The following is a 26,724-nucleotide window of genomic DNA, read 5'->3' on the forward strand; positions in this document are numbered from 1 at the left end:
CACACACAAACCTGCCTGGCCACCCAGCCTGCCCCAGCCTGGGCCTGTAAACCCCCCACGCCCTCGCCTCCTGTTGTACAGAGGCTGGGAGTTGGCACCATGCTGCTGAATTTCAGTGGCCTTCGGGCCCTGGTGACGGGGCAGGGAAAGATGGGTGTGAGCGAGGCAGGTGGGGTGTGTGAGGGGCCGAGGTTAGAGAGCAAGGTGGCCAGACCCAGAGCCTCACAGGCCCATGCTGGGGCCTGCAAGTCCCTTTGTGCCTGAGCCAGCTGATCTGGGCCTGGACTGCTCCCTACCACCCAGCAGGCCCCATTGGGACACGATGCTAGCCTCTCCCTGGTCAATGCAAGAGCCCTCCTGCGAGGGAGGCCCTCAGAATCACTCTGGGCAGATGGGGGGATCCAGCCAAGGCCTCTTCCCTCGGCCCAGCAGGAAGGGGCTGCCCTCTGGGCCTCCTTTGGCCGGATCCTGGCTGGCCGGACCCCTGACCCCCGGGCCACCACCCTCTGGCCAGCACTGTCTCACCGCTCTTTCCTGAGCAGCAAATCTGCTGCTCCCACCCACAGCCTTGGCCCAGACATATTGCACCATCTGGCTGCCCCGTGCACCCCTGCAGGGACCGGGTGGGACACCGTGAAGGCCCTGCACGCCTCAGGAGCCAGAGTGGTGGTTGTGAGCAGTACCAATGCCGACCTGGTCAGCCTCTCCAAGGAGGTGAGGTGTGCAGCCCCATCATGGCCCAGGCCTGTGACCCTCCGGGATGCCTCACCAGCCTGCTAGGACGCTCCCTTTGGTCACTGGCCAATGTCTTCCCACAGGGCCCCGGGGTAGAGCCCGTGTGCGTGGACCTGGGTGACTGGGAGGTCATGGAGCGGGCACTGGGCAGCGTGGGCCCTGTGGACGTGCTGGTGAACAATGCCGCTGTGGTGCTGCTGCAGCCCTTCCTGCAGACCACCGAGGAGGCCTTCGACAGGTGAGGAGTAGGAGAGGAGGTGGACTGGGGAGAGGGCTGCTGAGGAAGTGGACGGGCGTGGCCATGGTCTGTCTGACTGTCCCCTCTCCCCCCAGGTCCTTCAGTGTGAAACTGCGCTGTTCCAGGTGTCTCAGGTGAGCCAGTGGGAGGATGTGGCCCAGTGCAGACATGGCCCAAGCTGGGGTGCGGTGGGGTCAGGCTGCCCCCTCTCTTGGCTTCCAGATTGTGGCCCGGGGCATGATCAGTCACGGAGTGCCTGGCTCCAGCGAGAACGTCTCCAGCATGGCGGCCCATGTCACCCTGCCCAACCTAGCTGCCTACAGTGAGTCCCTGTGCCCAACCTTGAGTCCCCATTCCGTGCAGGAGCAGCTGGGCCTCATGCAAAGTGGGCTGAATCCTTAAGGGTCCTCGGTGCTGCCCTCTTCCCACAGGCTCCACCAAGGGTGAAATGACCATCCTGACCAAAGCCATGGCCATGGAGCTGGGGCCGCACAAGGTAGGCATGGGGGAGCTGTGGGTGCCAGGGGCCCCGGACTGGGAAGGCACGAGGTAGGCGCAGGGTGGGGGTGCGGTGGGGCTGGGGATGAAAACGGGGGTAGGGGGGCGCCAGGGGGTGAATAAGCAAGCTCAGTGGGGTCTGTGAGGGCTGGGTTCGTGCGCCGGCTGAGACAGCCCCTCCGGCCCCTCGGCCCCAGATCCGGGTGAACTCGGTAAACCCCACGGTGGTGCTGACCGCCATGGGCCAGCAAGCCTTGTCTGACCCCGAGTTCGCCCGGAAGCTGAAGGAGCGCCACCCGCTGAGGCAGTTTGCAGGTCAGCTGGGCTTCGTGGAGTGGCGGGCGCGGCTGGGGCGGCCGGGCCCAGACAGCCGGGCCGAGCCGTGCTGACCCCGCCCGCCACCCGCCGCAGAGGTGGAGGACGTGGTCAACAGCATCCTCTTCCTGCTCAGCGACCGCAGCGCCCCCACCAGCGGCTCGGGAATCTTTGTGGATGCCGGGTACCTGGCCTCCTAAGAGCGCGGTGCTCTGAGCGGCCAGAGGGATGTTGCTCGGCCCCGCCCGACCCCGCCCGGCCCCGCTTCCACGCCCCACCGCCCCGCCCCCAGACCTCCAAGGCCACCAGCCCACCACGCCCCTGGCCCCATCCACGCCCACGCCCTGACCCTCCCCGCATCTCCCACTGCCCGGCCTGCTGTCCCCGCCCCGCGGCTTGGCCCCACCTCCACGACACACCGCGGCTCCGCCCCAACAGCCCATCCCGCATCCACACCCACGTGCCAGGAGACCCGCCCCTGTTGTCCCCACCCACTGTGTCCTCAGCTGTGCTGGAGTGGATTTGCCTAATTAAATGGAGGCCATTTTCTTGCAGCTAGCCGTGCCAGGGCTCCGGCTGGGCACGCCGCGAGGCTGGGGAGGGGAGGATCAGGGACTGGGGGGCACCGGTTAACCTTCGAAGAAGTAAAGAGAGGGCAGATCCGAAGCCCGCCGGATTCCACCGCTGACCCTGCCCTTGAGCTGAAGGGCCGAGATTCCTTGCAAGAAGATTCCTCGCAAGAAGATTCCTCGTGTCCATGCCCTAACCGCAGCACCCAACCTTCTCTGGGCCGAGGGCAGAAGGCAGCCTGCAGCCACCTTTCCTCCCCTGAGGCTCTGGCTCCGCTCTTCAGCCCAGCATGCCCCCCCAACCCGCCCCCACTACCGCTGGCCGGAGAGGGTAGAGGGTCTGAGGAGCTGCGGGGAGATGCTCTGGACCATAGGCTATCCCTGGGGAAGATGGGGCTGAGTGCTCAGCCCCCCGCATGAGGGGTGGGGTGCTGGACCATTATAGCTTATCCAACCCTGAGCAATCAGCTCCGCCTTGGGGCACACCTTCCCCCACAAGACCACCCATGAGAGGGCAGCCCCAGCTGGGGAAGGGTCCACAGCTGCTGCTCTACCTACTGTCCCTGGCCTGACTCCAGACACAACAGCCCTGCAGCTGGGGCAGATAGAGGGTTTTGCAGGCCCTGCTGGGATTCAGCTGTGCTTGCCTCCTGGGTCAGGTTCCACATGACCCATGCCTTCTGAGTGTGGGTGTGATGAGGCCTGAGGTGGTCAGTCAGCTGGACTGGTGCAGTATCCAACTCTGGGCAAGGGGGCAAGGGATGAGGGGCTGGGGTGGGGCGCTCCAGGCAATGGTACCACTGGGCTGAGAGCGAAGGGCACGTTGCAGGGATGGGGAGTGCTGAGGGCACTTCTAGCCAGCCTCAGGGCCTCCCAGAGCAAGGTTTGTGCCAAAGCTGGCTTGGCTCAGTCCAGCTGGTCCACCGAGGATCACAGGGCAAGTGAAAGGATTTGGACACCATTCTGGGGGCCAGGTAAAGCCAGTGAAGGGACCTAAGCAGATGTGCCTTTCAGGAAGGACAGGTTGGGGGCTGTTCCCCCCCTCCCCTTGGCTTCTGGCAGGCAGAGGGCAGGGTCCAAGGTTAGGAGCAGAAGGCAGGGTTTGCCCAGTGCCTAGAGGGTGTCGGCTGCACCACAGGGCCAGGTCTGGTAGGGAGGACTCACTTGGCTATCCTACAGGGGCTTCTCAAACCTGTGCCTCCTGCTGTCCCCAGCCACCCTCTCCTCCAGACTGTCCACCTCTCTGGGCCTAAAGCCACAGTGACCCAGAGGCCCTGCAATCACCACTTCCTTACTCCTGTCCACAGAAGGTCCTCAAGGGCAGTGTTTCTAGACTTTCCCACCATGACCCACAGAACAAAGTAGCTTTTACAGGAGGAGCCAATGCACATGTGGACACATGAGCACACATATATCTCTGACCATAAAGCTGCAGGAAGCAATGTTTGCCCTTGCTGGCCACTGGGTACCCCATGACACCAAGCCTATCCCTTCCCATCCTATCCAAGTTTTTAAAGTCCTGGTGGCCTTCTGTGGGTTGGTCTGGTGAGTCAGCGTTTCAACTCCCTTTGAGGCTAAAGCGCACCTTTGTTAGTCTTGGCCTCTTCTTCAGGCTTATTGGGTTGTCCAAACCCTTTCCCTCTAAGCACAGGTGAGCCTGCGTGAGCTACTCCCAGGTCTGGGGGAGGGGAGCATGTGATTCTTTTTGCCAAACTTTTCTTCTCAGAAACAAAAGAAAAAAATGTTAGCCCTGAGATCTCTTTCACGTACAGCTACGTATAATTACGTATTAATTACCACATCTGTTTTTTTGTAATAATCATCTTGGCAGGGGAAATATGCTAGCGGGGCCCGCTAAACCTATTTCACGCCGGGTCTAAGGGTCACCACAGGGCAGTTTGAAAAACCCCACCCAAGAGTCCAGCGGGGACCCCGCCTGCCCCGCCCCGGCCGCGCCCACTCCTTTCGGCCAATCGCCCCCGTGGGGAAGCCGCTATTTGAATATTCCCTCCCTCCCCAGGACACCGCCCTGCGATTGGCCCGCCGCGTCCCGCCCCGCCTCGCGCCCTCCCGGACGGTCGCGCGCAGCTGAACCCAGGCACGCAGTTGGGCCTCAGCAGTGGGCAGGGCCGGTCTGAACCTCATGGAGTTGAGCTTCGCGGGGCGCCGGGCGCTCGTCACTGGGGCGGGCAAAGGTGGGCCCGGGGCGGCGGCCAAAGGTGGGCCTGGGAGGGGGCGGCCGGGGAGGGGCGCCCGCACTGAGCCGCGCTCCTTGCAGGCATCGGGCGCAGCACTGTCCAGGCGCTGCACGCGGCGGGTGCACAAGTGGTGGCTGTGAGCCGGACCCAGGCCGACCTGGACAGCCTGGTCCGCGAGGTAGGCGTCGCCCTGTCCCAGCCCAGCGGGCGGCGGGCGAGGCTGAGGGCGGGCCGGGACACGCGGGCGCCGGGCGCTAGGGTTCGCCAAGGACTCTTGCACACCCTCCCCCACGCCGGGCGCACGGCCTCTGTTGGGGACCGACGGGTCGGGAGAACGACGACTCCCCCTGGGCTTAGGAGGAGGCAGAAATGGCTGCCTTGCAGGCCCGGGGCCAGAGGCGTTCGGGCGCTGGGAGGAAGTAGACTGGCCGGAGGCGGGGCCAGACTCCAGTTCCCGAAGCCCCGAGTTGCCCAGTGGCCCAGAGGCCGAGTTAACTACCCTCCCCCTGCAGCAGCCTGGGATTCTGAGCCCCAGGAAGGTGACTGGCTCCTCTGGAACCCCTAACCCCAACCCCTGTCGAACTGAAAGGCCATGCAAACCCAGCCCTTCTCCCTCGCACATCAGAGGCCCAGCTGTACCCATTCTTGGGCATGAATCCTCTGGTAGATGTGCCCCCTTACCACCTAATACACACAGTGCCCTGGGGTAGAGCCCGTGTGTGTGGACCTGGGTGACTGGGAGGCCACGGAGCGAGCGCTGGGCGGCGTGGGCCCTGTGGATCTGCTGGTGAACAATGCTGCCGTGGCGCTGCTGCAGCCCTTCCTGGAGGTCACCAAGGAGGCGTGTGACACGTGAGCCAGGGTGGGGTGGAGGAACTCCCAGGGGGAAGGGCTGTCTCCTGCTGCAGCAGTCCGAGTCCCTGACCAGGGTCTATCCATCTGCTTCCAGGTCTTTCGACGTGAACCTTCGGGCTGTCATCCAGGTGTCCCAGGTGAGCTGCCTTCAGGGCAGGAGTGGGAACTGGGGGGTGACACCAGTTCTGCCTCATGCTTCCTCTGCAATTACAGATCGTGGCCCGAGGCTTAATAGCTCGGGGAGCCCCGGGGTCCATCGTGAATGTCTCTAGCCAGGCCTCCCAGCGCGCAGTGACTAACCACAGCGTCTACTGTGAGCAAGCCCCGGCTGTGCCCTGCCCCCCCCACCCCCCCAGCCTGAGCAGCCAGCTCAGGCTCCACACAGGCTGTCTCTCCTCACAGGCTCCACCAAGGGTGCCTTGGACATGCTGACCAAGGTGATGGCTCTGGAGCTTGGGCCACACCAGGTGAGCCCTACTGGGATGCCTCCCATCACCCAGCCCACGTGCCCAGAGAGCCTCAGCCCACCCAGCTGACCCCCTGCCTGTCCCAGTGCAGATCCGTGTGAATGCACTCAACCCCACAGTGGTGATGACACCCATGGGCCAGGCCAACTGGAGCGACCCCCAGAAGGCCAAGACCATGCTGGATCGCATCCCGCTTGGCAGGTTTGCCGGTGAGTCGGGTGGGAGCCCAGCTGGGAGTTGAATCAGTGGCTTGCTCAGGTGAGGGGTGGGAGGGAAGGATGAAGGGCAGCTCCTTTCAACCACGTCCTGAACCCCACCCCGCCCACAGAGGTGGAGAACGTGGTAGACACCATCCTCTTCCTGCTGAGTGACCGCAGCAGCATGACCACGGGCTCCACTGTGCCGGTGGATGGAGGCTTCCTGGCTACCTGAGCCCCTCCACCCACACACACCCGTGTTCCATGCTGAGCCCACTTTTACCCCCACCCCCCTTCCCCATCCCTCCAATAAACATGATTCTTCTGCCCAGCCTGCACACTCATTCCTAGGCTGCAGTCAAGTGGCCGGAAGATGTAGCACTCAGGGCTGGGTGTGGGGATGAGTCCCAGGAAGAGACAACCATTCAACTCACATCCTGGGCCAGTGGCAGCCTGTCCCTCCTGCGAGAGATTTTCAGGCCTGGCTAAGTCCCTGACAGGACTGGGAGGCAGGACCTTCCAGAAAACCGGCTCCTAATGAGGGTGGTGAATTTGACCGAGGATGGCCTTTGGCCCTGTCCAGAGGTCTCTGGTGTGGAAGCAGTGGTGTTTTTAACATGAATGTTGGCTGGCATTCCTGAAGTCCATGCATAAGACAAAAGTGAACTGAGGATGCTGTGTGTTGGGACTTCATTACTTTGTTGATGACTTGAGCGACTTCTTTGCTGAATCAGATGACGGTTTTCAATTTTCATTCCCTCAACTTTGTGAGTTATTCACCACGTACTGAGCACAAGCTCCAGCTGTAGAATTTGCCAGCTTCCATGGTAAAATACTCCCGCCTGTTTACTGTCCTTGAGGTGGAGCTGGGGAGAGATGTGTGTCCCTCACCTTTGTGTGGTGTCCCCACCACACAGATACAAAAGCCTTACACCCGGTAGCACAGATAATAGTAATATGTACAAAAATATTTAGGAAGTGATGTGTTTTGTGTATTTGTTAATTTCATCTTTTTAATACAACTAATATAAGTTTATATAATTATTAACAATAGCTGTTTAAAAACTGACTAGCAAAATTCCTGAAATTCAGCAGTCCACCCTCTGCACACCATTGCAGGGGAGCAGTGTGGCTTCTCATCACGCCAGAGTAGTGCCTTGTGGCCTCAGGGGTGAAGTCCTAGCTCCAGGCCAGTCCTGCCCCTCACCTCCCGCCGTTGTCTGCCCAGCGATGCCAGGCTGTTGGCCCACCTGCAGCCCCTCCTGTCCTCTCCACACCACGTTTGTTCTACCTCCACGGCTGCAGGGTCCCTCTGCCTGGACGTCCTTCTTCTTGATGGCCTGTCTTCCTGAACACTCAGCTGAGTGTCCCCTGGCCTTGCCCTGGGCTCCACAGGGCCCCATGGGGCCTGACTTGCAGACCATCCTGCCCCTCGCTCCCCTGGTTGTGCCCTCCCAGAGGCCTGAAGTCAGCATGAGAAGGGCTTTCTTCATCCAGAAGGGGTCAAATGCACTTGCCCCCACTTTGATCTGGGTCCCTCCTTTGGAGACTGAGAGGGCTCAGCAAGCTTTTCCTCCTCTCCTCTGGCCTGTGTGTGTGTGAAGCTCACCCGCTCTGTACCCGTGGATGGTGGGGGTTAGGGGCCTGGCACCCTCAGGGTGCAGGAGCAGGGCAGGTAGCAAGACAGCAGGAGATGATGAAGAACGTTTATTGTATAAAATAAAAAGGGGCTGCCCCATCCTGGGGCACAAGGACAGAACCCACCCCACAAACTCCCCCATCAGGGAAGCCCATCTTGGGGCTGCCCTGGACCTGCCCCTGCAGCCTGAGGGAGACCCTGCTCCCTTCCGGACTCCCTGGGGGCCAGGGAAGGCTGGAGCTGTACCCCCAGGTAGAGGAGGCAGAGTGGACAGGACCCCATGGCCCCAGCACCACCCCGGGAGCAGCAGCCTCGTCCCCGTGATTCTTCCCCCTCCCCACCCACACGACTTCCCCACAGCAGACTCAGGGACACCAGACATCTCAACACAACAGATACAGGTGCGGGGGCTGGGGGCTGCTCCTCCAGAAATGAGGGCTCTAGAAGACCGTGCACTTCTTCCCTGGCTTCTTCACAGGAGGCGGGCAGAGCACAGCCCGGATGGCCTCATCAAACACAGTCTTCAGGCCCCGCTGGGTCAGGGCTGAGCACTCCAGGTACTTGACAGAGCCTGGGGGCAGCAAAGAAAGGGAACAGTGAGGGTGGGGGGCAGCAGGGGGCAGCACTGTGCCCCCCAGAGCGAACCTCTCCTCCCTGCACCGGCAGGCCTGTCCGTGCCCACTCACCGATCTCCCGGGCCATGGCCAGGCCCTGGGGGTAAGTGATGGGCGCTAGCTTCTTATCCCGTAGCCGCTCAATGGTGTCCTTATCGTCACGAAGGTCCAGCTTGGTGCCCACCAGGAGGATGGGTGTGTGGGGGCAGTGGTGCCGAACCTCTGGGTACCACTGTGGGGATGGGAGGCTCTGATCTCTACCCCTTGGGAGCTTTACCCTCAGCCTGGCCCAGAGCAGGCCATGGCTCCCAAGGGCCCCTTCCTTGTGTCTAGACACACACTTAGCCCTTCTTTTTTCATGGGGTGACCACTGGGTCTGGTAGGGAAATGACCAAGAACAAAAATACCTAGCCAAGACGCTTCCAGGCCCGTCAGGTCCTCTCAGTCAGGGCCCTTCCTTCTCTGAGAGCCTCACTCACCACCCCTGCCCCACCCCTGGCCCGTCATCATCCCCTGGGCCACCTTAAGACCTCACACCCGGCAATCTCCAAAGGACAATTTGTCTCTGTAAGGCCCTCAAGCAAGAGACCCCTGCCCTCTAAGGGCAAGTCCTCTGGGCAGCTTCCTCCCCTCCCAGGAAGACAACTCTGCTTCTGGCCCTGTCCTACCTTGGCTCGAACATTCTCAAAGGAGGCTGGGCTCACCAGGGAGAAGCAGATCAGAAAGACGTCCTTGGAGAAAAGGAGGGAAGAAGGCAAGGTACCATGTAGTAATAGTCAAAGAGGCTCCGAATGGCCTCTGCTCACTCCAACACACACACGCACACACACATGCACGCACGCACGCGCGCACACCAGGCCCTCTGGGCCTCCACCCAAGCCACCCAGCCCCTGCAGGCAGCCCTGTGGTCCCCTACAGTTTGGGGGTAGGAGAGTGGCCGAAGCCGGTCGTAGTCCTCCTGCCCAGCGGTGTCCCACAGCCCCAGGTTGACAGGCTTCCCGTCCACCATCACATTCGCAGAATAGTTGTCAAAACTGTAGAAAACAGAGTGAGAGAGATCCCCCCAGTGTCTGGGTTCTCAGGCCTGCACAAACCTGGAGCTCTGTCAGCACCTCGCCCCACCCCGGAGCCCAGACCAGGGCCACTTGGGCCCGACCTCGAAGCCCAGGGGAGCCCCGCGCACAGGCGCCCATACCCTCCCCTTGCCATCTCTGGACCCGCCCGCCTGCTCACACGGTGGGGATGTACTCTCCAGGGAAGGCGTTGGTCGTGTAACTGATCAGCAAGCAGGTCTTCCCCACGGCGCTGCGGAGAGAGGGCAAGCCCACGCTGCTCCCAGGCCCACCTCAGCCCTCTGCCCAGCAAGGGCAGCCCCCTCCCACGGTGCCCAGTGTGGGAACAGGGGTGCCTGCCCAGCAGATCCGCAGCGATAGAGGACCAGGGCAGGAGGGCCTCCGCGGGGGCAGAGTGGTGGGTGAGGGCTGGGGTGAGCTGCCTCAGAGCCCCAGGCAGGTGCCGCGAAGGTGGCACCGGCTGAGGGTTCAGCCCAGGTGAGAGGCCTGGCCCCACCCACCGGGAGGCCAGGCGGGGCCGCTGGCTGCCGGCAGCATCAGGTGGGCCTGGGCTGGAGGCCTGTGCCCCGCGACCAGCCGGGACCCCGCCCCACCGCGTCCTTCCGCCCCTGCCGGGTTCCCCGACGCCCACGGGCAGGTCGGGGCCGCTCCGCCTGGACCCCAAGCCGGGATCCCCGGACCGAGCGCCGCCCCCTCCGTCCCGGCCGCGCCCCGGAGCCCCGCGCCCTGCCCAGCAGGGTCCCCGGGGCCAACCCCTCCCGGCGCGCCTGGCGCGCCAGGCCGAGCGGCCTCCGCCTCGCGCACTCACCCGTCGCCGACCACCACGCACTTGATGGCCTGCATGGGCGCGGGCCGGGCGGGCGCGGCCGCGAGCCGAGCTGCGGAGAAATGCCCGGCGCCGCAGCGGCCGCGGACCCGAGCCGAGCGCCGAGCCGAGCGGCCGGAGACAGCCGAGCGCCGCCGAGCGCCGGGCGCGGAGACAGCCGAACGCGGCCGGCATGGAGGGCGGGGGGCGCGGACCCGCCCCGAACGCGGGCCGACGCGCCTTCCAGAGAAATCTGGTGGGGGGCGGCGTCACAGGGCAACCCGCAACCCGTGTCGAGCTTGGGCAGACCCTCCCCAGAGCCCATGTGACCCACGCCAAGGGACGAGGTAAGCGCAGACAGGCTGCTCCCACCCACCTGAACAGGTTGTGGTCGGTGCACACAGGTTTCTTCTAGGGAGAGGATTCCCAGGGCCCACCGAGGGAGGGGCTGAGGCCCACCCACCCTCTAACCACGAGATAGTTGGTGAAAATTCAGGTGTTCGCAGTCACTAGAGATCCCCGAGGCAGGCAGGCCCCTGGTAGCAGTTAGAAGGGGTGACCCAGCCACACCTGGAGGGCCTTTCCTGAAGGGCCCTACCTGGTAGCAGTTAGAAGGGGTGACCCAGCAACACCTGGAGGGCCTTTCCTGAAGGGCCCAAGCTTGGAGAAAAGACTGATACTGGAGAAAGGCACTGGGGCCAAAATGTATCACAAATTGCAGAAGTCTGTATTTCAGAACACCCTGGAGTGAGCGCTGGGGCCTGCGGAGCTCATGGTTGTGAAAGGTGACTGAACTGTGGTGGGTGGGGCCAGGAGAGCTCATCAGGCCTGCTCCCCCAGATCTCCTTCCAACATGGGTCTGTGTTTTCAGGTGCATCATTCCCTGTGATTGGGATGAAGGAGTGGGGATGGGGCTGGGGCCCTCTCCAGCCCTCTTGGCCAGCCAGGTTCTGGGCACTCTGGTCGTAAGCTGCAGCCGTCCTGCTCTCACATCAATTCCAGCACTGATTTTCCAAGTCACCGGCTGTAGACCCTGCCTAAAGAGCCCGGACCTACCGATGGCCTGTCCCTTGTAAGGAAGGGAGGAGCAAGCATGAGACAAAGATGTCCAACAGATGCCACCTTCCTGCCACTTTCAGACTTTCCCTGCCTCCCCTCACTTTTGGGGGCTCAAGGTCCTCAGGGGGGACCCCTGCACATAAGCCAGAACAGCATTTTGCAGGAAGCTGGCCCTTTGGGCCTCCTCATCCCGGATCCGGGCAATCTCGGCCTGCTTAAGGCGAAGCTTTTCACGGAGAGAGGCATTCTCGCTCTCCCTGTCCAGCAGTGCCTCCCGGTGGTCACTTGCCATCACTGCAAGGGAGGAAGCTCAGTGAGGAAGGGGCTCTGGGGACTGCCTGGGCCCCTGCCAATCCAGAGGTCCGCAGGGGGCCGGCAGGGTGGGGTTTGCTCAGGGTCCCCTGGGCGCACACATACCCAGCCTCCCCTACCAGCACCTCCTGGAGCTGAGACCTAGGCCAAGCTCAGCTCTCCAGGCCAGCCTCCTCCTTCTCCTGTGGGATGACCCAGTAAGAAAAAGCCCTGCAGAGAAGCCACAGGGGGGCGGGGGTGGGGCTCAGCTCGCCTTTCAGCTGGCGTTCCAGGGCCGCTGCCTTCTCCTTCAGCGCTTCCTGGGCTGTTAGCTCTGCTTGCAGGCGGCCGTTCTGCTCCTGCAGCTCCAGCCGCACCCTTGTCACCTCAGCCGCCTTTTCTTGGTCCTTGTTGCTCAGCTCCTGCCAGGCAAGGGGGTGGGGGGGTGAGGTGGCAGCTGGGGGCACCACGGGCACCCCTGGGAGCCCTCGACGTCCCGGCTACCTGCTGCAGCTCCTCCAGGCGCCGCCTCAGGCCCTCCACCTGCCGGTCAAGCTGGCTGGCCCGTGCCTGGGCATCAGCTACTGCCTGCTTCTGCTGCAGGCAGGCACTTTGAGCCTCGTCCCGAGCCTGCGCCAGCAGCCGCAGCTTCTCCTCCAGGTGAGCCAGGCGCTGTTGCTGCGGACCCGGGAGAGGGGCTGGTGAGCTGCTTTCTGGCCTGTGGACCTGAGCTCACGGGAGGAGTGAACCCCCCAGCCCCACCTTCAGACAGAGAGGAGCGTATATTTGCAATGTGGAAACGGCCTTGTCACTACAGTTATTGCATATGTTGCTCTGAATGGGCTCAACTTGAATGAGGAGCCTCCCCCATGTCCCAGGCTGACACCATCCTGCCCTCTGGCCTCTGGTCCCCTACTTCCACCATGTGGTCACAGGCTGCACATTTGGGCCAAACCCCTTCCCCACCTTGGGGCTGGAGGACATTGGCTCTTTGCGTGGGCAGGGGGTGCTGGATGTGGTGCTGATGGGATGAGTGTCCTCGTCTAAGTTTTCTGCACCCCTGGACCTCCTGTTCCCTTGTCCCTCTCTACAGAGCCAGAAGACAACCTTGGTCTGGCCTACTTAAGCCCAAAGGGCTGTGCAACCCAGGCAGCTCATGCCAACCCCTCAGACCTCTCTCCCCAGTGGGCGCTGCAAGCAGCGGACAGTGGCCCTGGGCTCACCTCCTCCAGGCGGACTTGGTTCTTGGCCTTGATGAGCTCCTCCTCAGCTTGGCTGCGCTCACTGAGTGCCGCAGCCTTCGCCCGGCTCAGCTCCTACACCGCAGACAGTGACTGCTGGGCCTGTCCTCTGCCCCTGCCCAGGGACCCCTTCTGGCCACAGCCAGCCTCCCTAGGGGAGGGCAGAGCCTGGCGCCCAGCTCACCTCCTCCAGGGACAGCCGCACAGCCTCCAGCCTCTGCACCCTCTCCTGCATGGCCCTCTCGCTCTCTTCCAGGTGGCGAGTCATGTGCTCCACCTGCCCAGGTGTGGGGTGGGGACAGGGCTGGCACGCTGGCTCCCCAGCCTTCCCCTCATAGGATCCCCACCCTGGGGGGCAGGTGAATCTTGGGGACCCTGTTACTTCCAAGTGAGGGCTGCCCCAAGTGGCCTCACAGGAGGTGAGGATGGGGGGCACGTCCCAGTGCTGCACCCCAGGTGGCACAGAGCACATGGCAGCCTGCACTGTGGCCCCAGCAGTCAGGGTCCCTTCTAGAAACTGGTGGGGAGGTTCTGGGTCTGACATCTGCCAGGGCTGTCAGAGAAATGCCACCAGCACCCCAAGGCTGTTGAGGGAAGTCCGGCCAGGAGTGCGCCTTGGGGACACCATGCCACAACGAGGTGTCTGCAGGCCCCGATGAAGCGGGGAGAGCAAAGGCCAGACGACACAACTAATGAGGCACCTCCTTGAAGCGCAGGTGTTCCGCGTCCTGCAAGCTCTGCCGGGACCTCTTCTTCTCCAGTTCCAGGCGTTCTGGAAGCACAGGGGAAGAGCGTGGGTAGGACTCCTCTGGGGGCCTTGGTTCTCAGCACCCAGTGGCAGGCCTGTTGTGCCCACCTTCAGCCTGGACAGCCCGCATCTTCAGCTCAGCTGCCGTGTTGGTCAGCTCCTGCCTGGTCAGGAATAGCTGATCCTGCTGAGATTTCACCTTCTGCTCCAACTCGTCCACCTGGAAAACCAGCACCGAGGGAGGGAAGCTTTGGCCCCTTCCCTGAAGCCCTACCCCAGGCCTTCCAGGGACCTGCCCCCACACCCTGCCCCCATACCTGGTTTTGCAAAAGCAAGTTCTTTTCATTGGCAGCAGACAAGTCTCTGAGGAGCTTAGACTCCCGCTCTGCAGCTTCCTGGGGGTCAGATGGGGGAAGGGCGCCACTGGACCCCTGCCACCACGCACCGCCTGCCCACCCCACGCCCAACCACCTGCCCATGCAGCCCTCCCTGCCCACCTGCTGCTCCAGCCTGTGCTCCTTTGCCTGCCTCTGCGCCAGGCTCCGCTGCTCCTGCTCTGCGGTGGCCAGGAGCTCCCCCAAGTCCTGGGCCTTCTGCTCTGACAGAGCCAGGGCGGCCTCAGCCATCTGCAGCCTGCAAGGAGGGACGGGCCAGCCCCACCCCATCCCACCTCTAGCCTCTGCTAAGGCCTTGCTGTTCTCACTCTTGCCAGGCTATTACCCCAGCTAGCGCTCACTTCCTCCAAGAAGCGTTCCCAGGTTACCACCCCAGCGATCCCTCCACCTCCTTTGTACACTGGGGACTCGAGTCCTTGTCTGGACCGTCCACCTCTGCCCTGTGGGCAGGTCTCTAAAGTGTTTTGAAGCCTCCTCACAACCCCGTCCTACCCTCTGCTCCTCCTTACTTGGCCTTGAGAGCATTGATGATGGAGTGCCTCTCGTTCAGGGCTTCCTGAAGCTGCCCCACGCGTGCTGCCGATGCCCTGTGGGCAGAGAGGAGGGTTCAAGAAACCCAAACCCTGGAGCCCTCTGGGCCCCTCCCTGCAGCAGCTGCTGCTCCTCAGGCTCACGCCACCTCCAGGTGTGGGCTGAGGAAGTCTCGGTGCAGCCCCTAACCCTCCAGCCAACTCCCTCAGTAAACACACCCCACAACCTTGTCCATGGGCAGGCGATGAGGCTCACGTTAGGTCACTCCAAGGCCAGAGCGAGGACCCGAACCCCGGGTACCCCCACCGCACCACCGCCCTGCCCCCTGGCCCTGGGGCCACACTCACTTGCTGCTTCTGACCATCTCTTCTCTCTGTCTGTCGATCGTCTCCATCAAGTCCAGAAACTGGGGACAGAGGCAGCCAGAGCCCTGTCAGGGCCCAGAGCCTGCCCACTCCCCACAGTCAGCGGAAAGGAGGGCAGACATCCACTGAGGCGGCAGGACACGAAAGGGCTCGGCCTCATCCAAAGGGAGAGTGGCTCCCACGCAGGGAGGCCCGGAGGGGAAGCCCACCTACCTGCCCACCCAGCCAGAGGGCATCAGAACAAGAGGCTGCCTCCCAGGCCTGGGTACTGGCTGCTTGGAGAGGCTCCAGGGCCCAGAAGGAAGGAACAAGGCCATGGCACGGGGGCTGAGGGGGGCCCTTTGTCCAGACAGTCAGGGCGGGGCTGGGGATGGGGCGAGGTCCTGCAGTCAGCGGCAGCACTGTCCTCACCTGTTTGGACTTCTCTTCCCGGAGGTGCCGCACCTCCTTGCTGAGCACGTGGGCGCGGGCCTGGCTTTCCCGGAAGGCGGTCTGCCGGTCCTGGTTGTGATCCATGGCTTGCTCTGTTGGAAAAAGCCAAGTTGTCTACCGGGAGGCCGAGCCCCAGGAGTGGCCAACGGCCAGCCCAGCCCCATGCCCAGAAGACACTGCGCAAGGTGGTATCTCACCCCACAAATCAGACCCCTCAATGCACTAGCAGGTGAGGGGCTCAGAGGGGGTGGGGGGTTAGGGACAACAGAGAAGCCAGGAGCCTGGGAGGGGGAACAGGCACACGGGGAGAGGTGGGGAGGCTGCTCAACCGCCAAAAAAGGTGGGCATTTGGGCTCCGCCCCAAAGGCCAAAGGCCAGTGTGTGACTTTTAAGAGGTGAGTGGTGTGCTCAGCTCCCATGCTCTGGAAAGATCCAGGCAGCATTTGGAGAGAGGCCAGCCAGAAGCGGCCATGGTGCCAACTGGGGTGACTCAGAGGCAGGTCCAAGAACCAAGAAGTGGGAGAGGACACGCGTTGGGCAGACCCAGCAGGTGGTGACGCCACACTAGATTCCAACCCAGGCTCGGGCCCTCAGGTGGCTGGCGCTGCCGGTGGGACGACGAGCCATGGGGAGTGGCAGCGTGCTCAGTGGGCTTGGGGCTGAGGAGTCAGGGTCATGACAGGCGGAGACCGTGGTGTGAGGAGGGTGAGGAGCAGTACGGGCAGTCAGCGCTCTGCAGGCTCCTGCCGCCGCCATTCCTTCCCTGGCGCCTGCTCTCACTTCCTTTATTTTTAACATGCTACCGTCGTGATGCCGTGTTTACTTGTTCTGGCCCAAGCCACCCCTCCCTCAGTGGCTGAGTCTCTGTCACAGGGAATCAGCTCTATGCCCTGCTCCAAACAGTGCAAGCCACCAGCGGCCCCACGTGCCCGTACCCACGGCTCTGAGGATGTCGCCGGGGATGCTGTTCCCAGCCAGCTCCAGCTTCCACAGGGTTCTGTTGCTGGGGAGACAGTTTACCAGGGCGCGGCCGCCCAGGAGGCCGATGTGATTCCAGCGCACGTCTGGAAGGAAAGCTGGTGTTGCCAGATGGAAAGCATGGGGCGGGGGTGGGAGGGCTGGCCCAGCCTGGAACACTGGTACTCCCTGTGATCGGCCACAGATCAGGAGCCCAGCTCAGCGTGCCCCTCCTCTCCCACCCCAACCCTTCTGGGAGAGGACAAAGGGAGCAGTGGGAGGGCTGAGGAAGCGATGAGATGCAACCCCTCCCCCCTCCCCCCAGACCAACACCTCCTGGCCTGGTCTGAGGACGAGGAGGGCCAGTGCTGGTGGCCTCACCAAGCTGCTGGAGGCTGGTGTTGCTCTTCAGGGCCAGAGCCAGCTCCTCGGCACCCTTGTGGCTGATCTGGTTGTTGCGGAGGTCCAGCTGCCGCAGGGTGCCATTGGCCGCCAGGGCCCCGCAGAAGGCAGCGAAGGCTTCTTCCCACGTGCCCAGGCTGTTCCACTCCAGGGTGAGGCTGCAGGAAGGGTGGACATGACATGCGTGGCCCCAAAGGGCATCCTGCTCCCATGGAGTCCAGCGGTCTTGAGGAGGGGCACAGGCTTGGGGGGTCTCTGGCAGAAAGGCTGGAGGCGCGTGAGTATCTCATACCCGCCTACTCCCCACCATGGAAGACCGACATGAAGGCGTGAACTCTCATGTTGCAGAACCGTGTCCTCTGGAGCCAACCCAGAACCACGCAGAGAGAGAGCGGGGGCTCAGGGGAGAGCAGGGGCTGGGACTGCCACCCTACCTCTGAATGGACTTGTTCTGTCGGAGGAGTTTTGCCAGTGCCTCGGCCCCTGTGGCTCGAAGGTTATTGCCCTAGGACAGGAAGAGGCCAGCCAGTCACTCCCCAGCATCCTGAGCTGGGCTCTGAATACCCTGGTCAGGTGGTGGGCGAGGCCATGGCGAACAGAAGGTGTGGCTCCTTTCAGATTCTGCTTTCCCTGCCCGCAGTGGCCTTCTAATGCAGGCTATTTCAGTTTGCTTGTCAGAACGTTCTGGAACTCATGTTCCTGCCCTCAGAACACCGACACGCGTGCATGAGACCATGAGCAAATGGTGCGGAGCCTGTGTGCCAACAGCGCTTACAGACACGGTCTCCGGCCACCATGCAGACCCCTGGTCGCCAGGACACCTGCATCTTCTCTACTCCTGCTCTCAGGTGGCACACCCCTGAGTGCAGATCCACCCACCTTGAGATCCAGAAACCGCACGATGGTGTTGACACACAGCCCCTGCAGCAGCAGCACGGCCCCTGTAAGAGAGCAGGGCAGTCACTCTCCACCCCTGGTGGCTCCATCTTGGGTCAGCTCCCCACACATAGGGGAGGGACCGCTGTCCCAGTGACCCCCACCAGCCAAGGTTCATGACAAAAAAGAGTCACCCCACTCCTGTGTCAGGTTTGAAAAATCTGCCAGGTGTGGAGTCAGGCGGCTCACCAGCACAGCGGGACTCTCCTAAGCCAGGGGACACTAAGGCTTTCCCATTACAAAGAGAAATTGCCTCCTGCTCCTGGGTTTCCAGAGAGGATGCTGCTGCTTGCTTTATGACAGTAAAAGGGAGTAACCTCACAAAGAAGAAATCAGGTGGGACAGAGTTCTCTGCTAGAGATGTCAAGCACCAAGGACTGCGGCATGTGCAGCTAATGAGCAGCAGAGCAAAAGAAACCAGGGGAGCCCGGCCCCAACTCTGAAGTTGCAAGGGCTGCCCTGGGCCGCCGGCCCTTGGTGCCCACCTTCCTCACTCAGCATGCAGTCACTCAGGACGAGCTCCGTCAGCAGTGCCTCCTTCTGTAGCAGCTTGCCCAGAGCCCTGCAGGTATCCACTGTCAGGCTCTGTGTGGCCAGGTCCAGCCGGCCCTGCGGCAGCTGGTGCATTTGCTGCAGAACAGTCTCCTGGGGCTCGGCCCCACTCTCCTTGCACAGCCGGCTGTAGGTGCGCCGGAACTCCTCCATGTCCCTGGGGTGCAGGAAGGGCTTCCCGGAAAGCGCCTAGACAGGCCTCACCAGGAGCCAGACCGGGAAGCCGGGGAAGGGCAGTATAGCAGGGCCTCTCCTCTGGGGGCCTTCAGAGAGCCCCCGGCAGCTCAGTGGGGACACAAAGACTCTAAGTCTTCAGCAGCCAAGGAACGAGGCGCAAACTGAGTTGGTCCAACAGGCGGGAGGCCCCAGGAGGGCAGGGGCGTGTGATTCTCAGCGGACCGCTGAAGCCTGGGACCGAGGAGGTGGGCGTCCTCGGGGGAGGGGCCTCCAGCGGCGGGGCCGGTCCGTCCGGACGTCGCCCGTACCCCTGGGCTCCGGGCCCGATGCCCCAGTCCTCGCGCCGCTGACCGCGGCTCGCTTGGCGCGGCCGCCGCGCGCCTCAGTATCCAGGAAGAGCAGGGAGCGCCGGGAAGACCTGGCGGAAACTACGACTCCCAGGAGGCTTTGCGGAGGAGGGGCGCTCACCGCGGGCCAGTGAAGGCGAAGGAGCGGGCGCGCGCGGAGGGTCCATTGGCTGGAGGCGAGGGGGCGGGGCTCCAGAAGGCGCGCTCTTTGTCGATTGGCTGGAGTCGCGAGGGAGGGTCTCCGGAGGGAGCGCTCGGGGTTCATTGGCTGGGGACGCGGGGGCGGGGCTCCGGAGGGCGCGCACCTTGGTGGCGGTCATGGAGGAAATCGGCGTCGGCTTCCGGAAAGTGAGAGAGGGCCTCCTGGCGGGGCGGGCTGGGGGCGCGGGGCGAGGCCGCCGGGGCGGGGGGCGCGCTTGGGGCCGGCGGGGACGCTGCGGCCCGGTACCCTGAGTGACCCACGTGCGGATCCTGAGCCAGCCCCCGCGCTGCCGTCGGGTGGCTTATAGGGTGAGCGCATTCCCAGAATCCGGCAATGACCCTCGTCCCGCACACCTTTCGTCCTCCATGGATGGAATCCCGCGGCCGGGTAGCGGAAGGTTGGGTAGGCAGCCTGGTCTGCGGCAAGAGGGAGAGGGTCTGTAGAAATCGGGCAGGGGTAAGTGCCAGCACAAATGAAGGGAGGCTCAGAGAGGAGCCTGGGCTCCCGCCCCGCGGCTCCGGGATCTGCAGGACTCACCCTAAGGAGTTTAGCGTAGAGCACAGTGTGGCCCAGCTCGCGGGTAGTCTCGGCGCCTGCGTATTCTAAAGCTTCCTTTTGGCCTGTTCCCTATCAAGCCAGCCCTGTGCTTTGCGTCTCACTTGATCCAGGCTGGCTCCGTTGCCTGGTGTGTACGTGGCTCTACAAGTGCTTTTCTTAGCAGCACGCCCAGAAGTCAGGCACTGTTACATGCACTTGAAATGGATTAGCCCGTGTAATGCTCAACACCATAGGAGATGGGTACTGGTACTACCCCCACTTGCCAGTGGGAAACAGGCAGAACTAGGGTCAAACCCAGGCCATCCGCCTCCAGAGTCAGCCCCTTTGCTCTGCACCTGGCGAATGGGGCTCTGGGTGGGTGGGTGGGTAGTGAGGTCTGCTGCCTCCCACACCCCGCAGGCTGTAAGTGGTCTGAGTCTCGCATTGTTGCTCTGCCTTAAGGTTAGGTGACATTGAGCCCTTGATATCAGGCCTTTGTGGGCAGGAGGGAGAGTCTCAGCCCCTCATGAGTACTACTTGTCCAGCCAGTCCCCAGTGGGTGTTCTCTCTCTTTATCACCCAGAATCGTCACTCTGCCCTGGCCTACAAGGGGTAAATGGTGTCAAAGGGAAAACAACCGAGGCAGGGGGTTGTAATAGCTGTAATAGCTGCAGAGGGGAGCACTGGGCTGGGCCTCCTTCATGCGGTCCTGGGCAGCTCTGGAGTCCTCGCCCTCAGAGGGCTCTGGCCAGAGCTGGGGTTATGGTCATTACCCATGAGCAGGGCTGCCCCCGGGGAGGGAGAGAGGGAGGGGTCGTGGTCGTGGTGCCTCCACACAGTGGGGCAAAGGCTGACCACATCCCAGGTCCCATCCTACCCTCTGCAAGTTTAGGGAACCTCCGCTCCCAGCTGGTGCTGACTAGTTATCACGGCAACCCCATGCAGCTGCCCCCCAGCAGCAGCCTGGCTGATTTAGCTCTTCCCCAGGGTCTGGGAGCTGGCAGAGCAGTAGAGCCTTCTGTGCCTTTCCTGGTACCTTTCAGGTACACAGCAAGAAGGGCCAGCAGGTGGCGCCAAGCTCACGTGGTCACTGCTGGGAGGATGAGGCTGCTTCTTTGGTGCTGCCCCAAGTGACTGGTGACGAGCTCTTACCCTCTTGAGCCAGGGCTCCGGCAGGGTCCGCTCCCTCCACTCTGCTCTCCAGCTTTGCTGAGCTGCACTGGGCGAGGCAGTGCCATCTCCGTGGCTAAGGCTGGAGGCCTGGTGGGTCCCCAGCTCACCTTCCCTGCACGACACCCAGTTTCTGGGCTCCTGGGCACCCACTGCTGCTGTCCTCCTGCCTCCCCTGGCGCTCTGCTGGCTCCTCATTTGCAGCCTCTTCCGGCTGGTCCCTGCCCTCAGCAACCTCCCTTGGTCCACCCACGTGCTACCACCTCCCAGATCATTGCCAGCTTCAACCGTCTCTGAGTTCCAGCCACCCACTGGCTGCTCTGCTTGGGCACCTCATGCGTGTCCCTCATGCAACATGTTCCAAGCTGAGCTCCTGACTTGCTGATCCCCAGAATCTATCTCCGCTTAGTGGTGCCATACTTTGGGGCTCAAGCCTCTCCCTTGAGGAGTCTTGGCCTGGACCCGCCCTTGTCCCATCCTCATTGGTCAGGAAGTCCTGCAGATAGTCTGGGCTCTGTCCCCTACCTTGACTGCCCATTGACCGAGGAGCCTGGCCCCTGCCCAGCTCTGCGGTTCCCACAATGCCCTTCCCCATTACAGGAAGATCCCTTTCCACGTGTCGTGTCGTAGGCTCCAGGGAGGGACCTGGAATGGAGCTGACCCAGTGCCCAGAGCAGGGTCTGGCAAAGCCAGGCAGTGTTGGTGGTGTGGACAGGCCTGTAAAGGGGCCCAGTGTGGGGAGGGCACCTCGTCCCTGGGGGCAGGAGCACAGGACTGCTCTGCGTTCCATGAGGACGGGAGCCCCAGAGCGCGGCAGGCAGGCACCTGGGCTGCTCCCACCAGTCTGCCACTCGCGTCTAATTTCTGGCCCTCTGGAGGCACTCACAGGGAGGTTTCTCCCCACTGCCTAATCCCCCACCCTGGGAGAGCCCCACAGACAGCATTTCCAGCCAGCAATTACAACCGCATCACATCCAGAACTAAATGCCTAAGGGGTCTGCAGCAGAGGGGCAGGGGCGGTGGCTCACTGACGCCCCCTCCGTCCCTCAGGAGCTGGTGAGCAAGCTGCTGCACTTGCATTTTAAAGACGACAAGACCAAAGGTGTGTGAACGGGGGGCAGGGGGTGGTGGCCGGGGCCTGCTGGGCACCTGGGACCCTGCACTGCACCTCTGCAGGGGCCAGGGCCTCAGGGAGGACTGGGCCAGACGGAGGGCTGAGGTCACCGGCGAGAGTGTGAGTGAGGGCAGAAGCAGTGAGGGCAGAGTGGGGCGGCAGGGAGAGGGTGTGTGTCTGTAACCTTCTCCCTTCACCTTGCAGTCAGCGGGGATGCGCTGCAGCTCACGGCCGAGCTGCTCAAGATCTTCGTTGTGGGTGAGCAGAGGGACCCAGCGGTGTTCTCTAGTATCGCACCCAGGCCCGTCCAGACCATTCACGATCCCTTTGCATTTTATTTTTCAGTGGGGTAACCAAGACACATTTTTCCTGTTTTTCCACAAGCACCTAAGCTCTCTGTCCCTGAAAAGCTCCCATGTTTCAGAGGCCCCAACCTCAGCCTTCTGAGCTGTCGGCTGACACAAGGGTGGGCCAGCAGCCAGGGCTGAGGCCCCCCAAGCCTTCTCTGCCTCACTTCCCTCCTGCATCACGGCAGAAGCGGCCATCCGCAGCGTCCGGCAGGCCCAGGCAGAGGACCTGGCCCAAGTGGACGTGGAGCAGCTGGAGAAGGTGCTGCCTCAGCTGGTAGGTGGGCCTCCAGGAACAGGGCCTGGCCCAGGAGACAGGGGTGGGGGGCGGGGGCGGCTACACCCACGAGGCTCTGAGCGCTCCTCTCCCCCACAGCTTCTGGACTTCTAGCGGTTTCCACCCTCACTGTGGCCACCGGTCCAAGTCACGGCCTCTGGCTTCAGACAGGACAGGAGCTGCTGATCCCCCAGGTTCTCCTCCAGCTCCCAGGACTGGCCAGGTGCCAGCAAACCACCGCTCTCTTGCCCCTGTCGTCCCCTCTGCCTGCTGCTAATGGCCAGGATGCAGCAGATAGAGGGGTCGCTGACAGGATGAGGGTCCTGGCACCCGGGTTGGTGCCCTCCCCTCATGCCCCCCGCCCTCAGGACAGCCGAGCACCCACCGGTGTGGGAGAAGCACTTGGTCATTGGGAAGCAGGTGCAGGAGACCCGCCCGCCTGAGCAGGTAGCCCGTGTGTCCTCCACAAACAAGCAGAAAGGTGTGGTTCTGCCACCGACATCAAAGCTTGTGTGTCACCTTCTAGCCATCTGATATTCCCCTCAAAAGATGCTTGCCTGAGCTATATATTTGTTCTCACAAAGCAATGTCAGTAAATCAGAGCCACCTCCCCAGGCACAGCCTCCTGTTGCCATTAATCACCCAAAGTCAAGTTGCTTCAAAGCTGGGAGAGGACAGAATAACAAACAGCATGTGTGAGTGCCCTGCTGTGGGCCAGGCTCAAGAGGCTGTGAAATCGGAGCCCTCGCACGTGTGGCGGCTCGCCTGGGACGGTGCCTCTGCCACAGGGCTGCTGTGAGTGTGGTGTGCCACCGGCCAGCAGGGGTGCTGGTGGGGCGGGGGGAGTCACGCCAGTGGGAAGGACCACCGGTCCCAGGGCCAGGGCCAGGGAGCTCAGAGCTGCTTGGGAACCGCTAGAAGCCCAGTCGGGAAGTCTGGCTGCCCTCTGGGGCCCAGCCACCCTCCCCCGCAACACAGCACCCACCTCCCATCAGTTCTGAAAGCTGCTGGGACTCATCAGCCCAGGACAGAAACACCCAGAGGGCCCTGGGCCCAGTGACCATGGGGTCAGGACTCTCACAGTGCTGGAGGACCTAGTCCGCTGGGGAGGGACATCTGCCCCTGCTGCCACGGGCACCCAGGAACCCCGCCCCCAAGCCCAAGGATGGCATGGGTGGGGGGCCAGCCCGCCCTCCCCAGTTTAGCCCCGCTGGCCCCTTCTTGCACCCGTTCCCCGCCTCTGCCCCCCACTTCCCTCTCCCGCCTCCTGCAGGGAGTCTCAGGGCTTCAAAGCTCTGGGCGCATGTGGAAGTCATTAGACCTGAGGGGAGAGGCTGGCGACAAGTGCCAGAGCCCGTGCCCCACAGCCACTTTGAAGTGCGCTCAGATGGTGGGGTGGGCGGGGCACCGGGAAACCCCAGGCCAGCCCTGCCCGGTCCCACCGCAGGGTGGGGGCTGCATCCGCCCCTCTCCTGCCAAGGGCTGGGGGCCCAGCCTGAGATGCAGCCAGGCAAGCGATGCCTGGAGGTCCTTCTCCCCGAACTCGTGTCCTCCCTAGAGAAGGAGTCATTAACAACGTCAGTGAAGTAAAAACCAAGGGGCAGGCGGTTCAGGGAAGACACCTGTGCCCTCGTTAACGAGAACAAGCCCCAGCAAGCAGCCTCCCAGGCCCACATCACCGTCCAGCCAGGCTGGAGGCCCGTTGCTGGGAGCTGGGTGCAGGGGCGGCAGCGGGTCAGAGGACCGAGGGCCCCTGCCCTGGAAAGGACGACAGGAGGGTCTCAAGAGAGGTTCACGTGTTTATTCCCGCTCAGGGTGGGCAGGGGTCCTGTGGTGGCAGAGTGGCACCTCTGGGCTGGCGGCTCTCACCTCTTGCTGGCTGCAGCGCAAACACACGGGATGACCTCTGGGCCCTAGGCTCCTGCCCAGCAGCCCCTCCCCACCCGGCCACCCCCCACAGTACCTGGCAGCTTCAGCCACTTGGGCACCTTGCCCAGACCCCTCCTCACCGGCTGGGCCGTCCCAGGGCTGGGCTCAGGGGGGCCCACTGCCCCTTCCTCAGCAGTTGGCTCCAACTCAACGGGCGCAGGGTCAGGGGCTGGCGGCGGGGGTGGGGTTCCAGCGGCCCTGGACATGGACCTGAGAACGAAGGCCGAGGTGCCAGATGGTGGGCACTGCGGCAGCGGGCTCTCCCCACCCTCTGTGGAAACTCACCTGGCCACCAGCACGTCAGCTGCAGACGGGGAAACGGTGTGTTCCAGCAGCGTGGGCTCCAGGTAGATGCCTGCAGGAGGCCCAGCCTACCCTCAGGCCACAGAGAAGGGGGTGCCCCTGCCTACTGCTGCTCTGCTCTGGGAGGGGGCGTGGCCCAGCCTGAAGCCCCTAGGAGAAGGGTATGGGGGTATCGGGGCCACAGGTCTCCCTCCCAGACCTGAAGTCCCCTGCTCTGGGGCATCTGATGAGCTGGGATGCGGGGCCCAGGGCTGGTCAGCAGTGGGCAGAGGGGGGCCCCACCCACCTGTTGGCTCCTCAGGTCCAAAGTGCACAAGGGCAGCAGGGAAGAGGTTTGCCTGCAGGGAGGGCAGAGGAGAGCTCAGGGACCAAGTGGGCACCGTGGAGGATGGCAGAGAGGAGGGCTGCACTGCACTTCCGTGCTGGCCTCATGAGTGCTGCACCCATCAGGCCCAGGGCTCCGCTGAGGAGGGCTACGGCCCTACCAGGCCCCTCCCACCGCACAGTCCGCTGCCCAGCTTTACCTATTCCTCCTCTGGCACCAACCCCAGTGCAAGCCAGGCCAGGGCATCAGACCATAGAATCCTAGGGCCAGCCCCAAGCACCAGCTAAACAGGAAGTTCTCGTGGTGTGTGTGCTCTGGCATTTTTAACTACCTCCCCTTCCTGCCCAGTTCCCAGGGTGAACAGTTGACATTCTGACGGTGGGAACTAAGCTTGTAAGTCCCCACCCTCAGCAGAGACTGCAGGAGGTCAAGAGGTCAGAGGAGATGCAGACGCACACAGAACTGCACCACACAGAACTACACGGGTGGGGGCACGGGGCACAGCCCACCATGCCCCCAACTCCCCTCCCTCACCTGTGCTGCCCAGAGTGCGGGAGTGGGGGGCACTCCATAGGGACTGACATATGAGCCCAGATCCACTGGGAGCAGCTGGATGGGAGACAGGAGCGCCATGGGAGGGACCCTCAGTGGGCCCCGGCACATGGGGAAGGGGGGGGTCTCGGAGCCAAGTTGCTTTGGGAGTCCCAGGCTGAGAGGTGCCTCCAGGCCTACTGCCTTGACCGAAAAGCCCACAGGTGGGTTCCCTGACTCGCTTGATAAGGAAAAGCCAGTGCCAGCCAGCGTCAAGCCTGTCCTGCAGGGTGGGTGTTGCACTGGGGTCCCCACACCCCTCCTGGAGGGCTGTCCTGGAGGCCACCTGTCCTGGAGGTGGTGGTGCAAGATTTCTGCTCAGGACTGGCTCCACCTGCACAGGTGTGGGACAAGGACACATCACGTGGCCCCCGAAACGCCCCCGGAGGCCTCCCAGGCAGGGGGCTGGACTGTGGTGCAGAGTCAGGGTTGTTGCAGAGGATACCGAAGCCCTCCAGTGTCATAACCTGCCTCTATACCCGCCTCTGCACCTGAGGAGAACCATGGCTGTAAGCCCCAAAGCTGGCCTAAGGCAGCAGGGAGGCCACCGCCCAAGGCTCTGTGTCCTTAGCCCTGGCGGAAGGGCCGCTGCTGCCAGCTGAGCACATCCTCTCTGCCCAGCTCTGAGCTCTTGGGGTCTGGGTGGGGAGTATTAATAAGAGGAAGCTTCAAAGGCCAGGCCTAGGAACGCTGAGATTGCAGTTGAAGCCGAGGGGCAGAGAAGGGCCGTGAACGCTCTGAAACCCCACTGTGATGCCTGGGATCACAGCCTGGTGCGGAGAGATGGGCTGCAGCAGGGTGCACGAGGGCAGCCCCAGTGCCCTGGAGGCACTGGAAGCTGGGGGGGTGGGGGGAGAAACACAGGTAGGACAGTGCCTCAACCTTTCTAGGGTAGCCCAGTGAAGCCAGACCCTGACCTGGCCAACCCGCCAGGCACTGGGGCCACCCACCCAGCTGGGCCGTCTGGGGTCTGCAGAGCTTGAAGCCTTGAAGGACCCATTTGGGCCCCTCGAGACAGCTCCTCTTGAACCTGGCCTCCCTGCCTTTCCTCAGCACCTGCTGGAAGCCCCCTACCTGCCAGCTTGTGTCTCAGGGAATCCCATTGGAAAAGGGGTGAGTGGACAGCACAGAAGACCACCACGACCGCCACGAGGGAGGGTGTACCCCTCTGCTCAGGCTGACGAGGTCTACGTGGATTGTGGTGGTCTTCAGGGCCCACTAAGGGCATCACTAAGGGGGATGGAGGGGCTCTGGGTGAGGCAGTGGTGGGGGGTTGGCTGAGATGGGAGCCAA

At 62.9% G+C, this 26,724-nt stretch overlaps 6 protein-coding genes across 15 annotated transcripts in view; 3 read left to right on the forward strand and 3 right to left on the reverse strand.

Annotated features, from left to right (window-relative positions):
- Window positions 1-99: 99 nt before the first annotated feature.
- On the forward strand, window positions 100-1,986 carry LOC103015680 (carbonyl reductase [NADPH] 2-like). Its single transcript, XM_007185896.2, is given in 9 exon segments — window positions 100-154; window positions 617-714; window positions 819-973; window positions 1,069-1,088; window positions 1,091-1,107; window positions 1,196-1,295; window positions 1,405-1,469; window positions 1,669-1,786; window positions 1,883-1,986. Coding segments are annotated over 9 exon segments (732 nt in total).
- Window positions 1,987-4,409: 2,423 nt separating this feature from the next.
- Window positions 4,410-6,403, forward strand: DCXR (dicarbonyl and L-xylulose reductase). Its single transcript, XM_057536166.1, has 8 exons — window positions 4,410-4,550; window positions 4,634-4,731; window positions 5,251-5,405; window positions 5,503-5,545; window positions 5,622-5,721; window positions 5,811-5,875; window positions 5,967-6,084; window positions 6,204-6,403. Exons 1-8 carry the CDS (start codon window positions 4,499-4,501, stop codon window positions 6,305-6,307), a joined length of 735 nt encoding a protein of 244 aa, XP_057392149.1. The 5' UTR covers window positions 4,410-4,498; the 3' UTR covers window positions 6,308-6,403.
- A 1,361-nt stretch (window positions 6,404-7,764) lies between these two features.
- Window positions 7,765-10,571, reverse strand: RAC3 (Rac family small GTPase 3). Of its 3 annotated transcripts, none has more exons than XM_057536388.1 (6): window positions 10,207-10,571; window positions 9,559-9,630; window positions 9,242-9,359; window positions 8,994-9,056; window positions 8,394-8,557; window positions 7,765-8,282 (listed from the first exon to the last, which is right to left on the reverse strand). In XM_057536388.1, exons 1-6 carry the CDS (start codon window positions 10,239-10,241, stop codon window positions 8,222-8,224), a joined length of 513 nt encoding a protein of 170 aa, XP_057392371.1. In that variant the 5' UTR covers window positions 10,242-10,571; the 3' UTR covers window positions 7,765-8,221. The 3 variants fall into 3 exon arrangements, with proteins under 3 accessions (XP_057392371.1, XP_057392369.1, XP_057392370.1); XM_057536386.1 differs by having other exon boundaries at window positions 8,398-8,557; window positions 10,207-10,568; XM_057536387.1 differs by lacking the exon at window positions 9,559-9,630 and having other exon boundaries at window positions 8,398-8,557; window positions 10,207-10,569.
- Window positions 10,572-10,907: 336 nt separating this feature from the next.
- On the reverse strand, window positions 10,908-19,366 carry LRRC45 (leucine rich repeat containing 45). The gene is made up of 17 exons (XM_007185895.3): window positions 18,046-19,366; window positions 17,504-17,565; window positions 17,059-17,129; window positions 16,604-16,782; window positions 16,201-16,329; window positions 15,245-15,357; window positions 14,816-14,874; window positions 14,447-14,524; window positions 14,040-14,175; window positions 13,860-13,937; window positions 13,651-13,762; window positions 13,496-13,566; window positions 12,979-13,071; window positions 12,777-12,869; window positions 12,058-12,231; window positions 11,828-11,975; window positions 10,908-11,556 (listed from the first exon to the last, which is right to left on the reverse strand). Exons 1-17 carry the CDS (start codon window positions 18,263-18,265, stop codon window positions 11,360-11,362), a joined length of 2,013 nt encoding a protein of 670 aa, XP_007185957.2. The 5' UTR covers window positions 18,266-19,366; the 3' UTR covers window positions 10,908-11,359.
- On the forward strand, window positions 18,882-22,532 carry CENPX (centromere protein X). Its single transcript, XM_057536389.1, has 5 exons — window positions 18,882-18,984; window positions 21,596-21,647; window positions 21,864-21,917; window positions 22,195-22,283; window positions 22,383-22,532. Exons 1-5 carry the CDS (start codon window positions 18,955-18,957, stop codon window positions 22,395-22,397), a joined length of 240 nt encoding a protein of 79 aa, XP_057392372.1. The 5' UTR covers window positions 18,882-18,954; the 3' UTR covers window positions 22,398-22,532.
- Window positions 22,533-24,064: 1,532 nt separating this feature from the next.
- Window positions 24,065-26,724, reverse strand: part of ASPSCR1 (ASPSCR1 tether for SLC2A4, UBX domain containing) — a 30,597-nt gene continuing 27,937 nt past the window's right edge. For 6 of the 8 annotated variants that reach the window (XM_057536424.1, XM_057536422.1, XM_057536420.1 and 3 more), the window contains 4 exons: window positions 24,802-24,853; window positions 24,498-24,567; window positions 24,293-24,422; window positions 24,065-24,162 (listed from right to left, as the gene is read on the reverse strand). In XM_057536424.1, coding sequence (XP_057392407.1) covers window positions 24,084-24,162; window positions 24,293-24,422; window positions 24,498-24,567; window positions 24,802-24,853 — 331 coding nt within the window. In that variant the 3' untranslated portion in view covers window positions 24,065-24,083. Of the gene's footprint in view, window positions 24,163-24,246; window positions 24,423-24,497; window positions 24,568-24,801; window positions 24,854-26,724 lie in introns of all 8 variants that reach the window. The other 2 variants (XM_057536423.1, XM_057536421.1) reach the window with 1 other exon arrangement.

The sequence above is a fragment of the Balaenoptera acutorostrata genome, chromosome 20, assembly GCF_949987535.1.
Source record: "Balaenoptera acutorostrata chromosome 20, mBalAcu1.1, whole genome shotgun sequence".
Lineage (NCBI taxonomy): Eukaryota > Metazoa > Chordata > Mammalia > Artiodactyla > Balaenopteridae > Balaenoptera > Balaenoptera acutorostrata.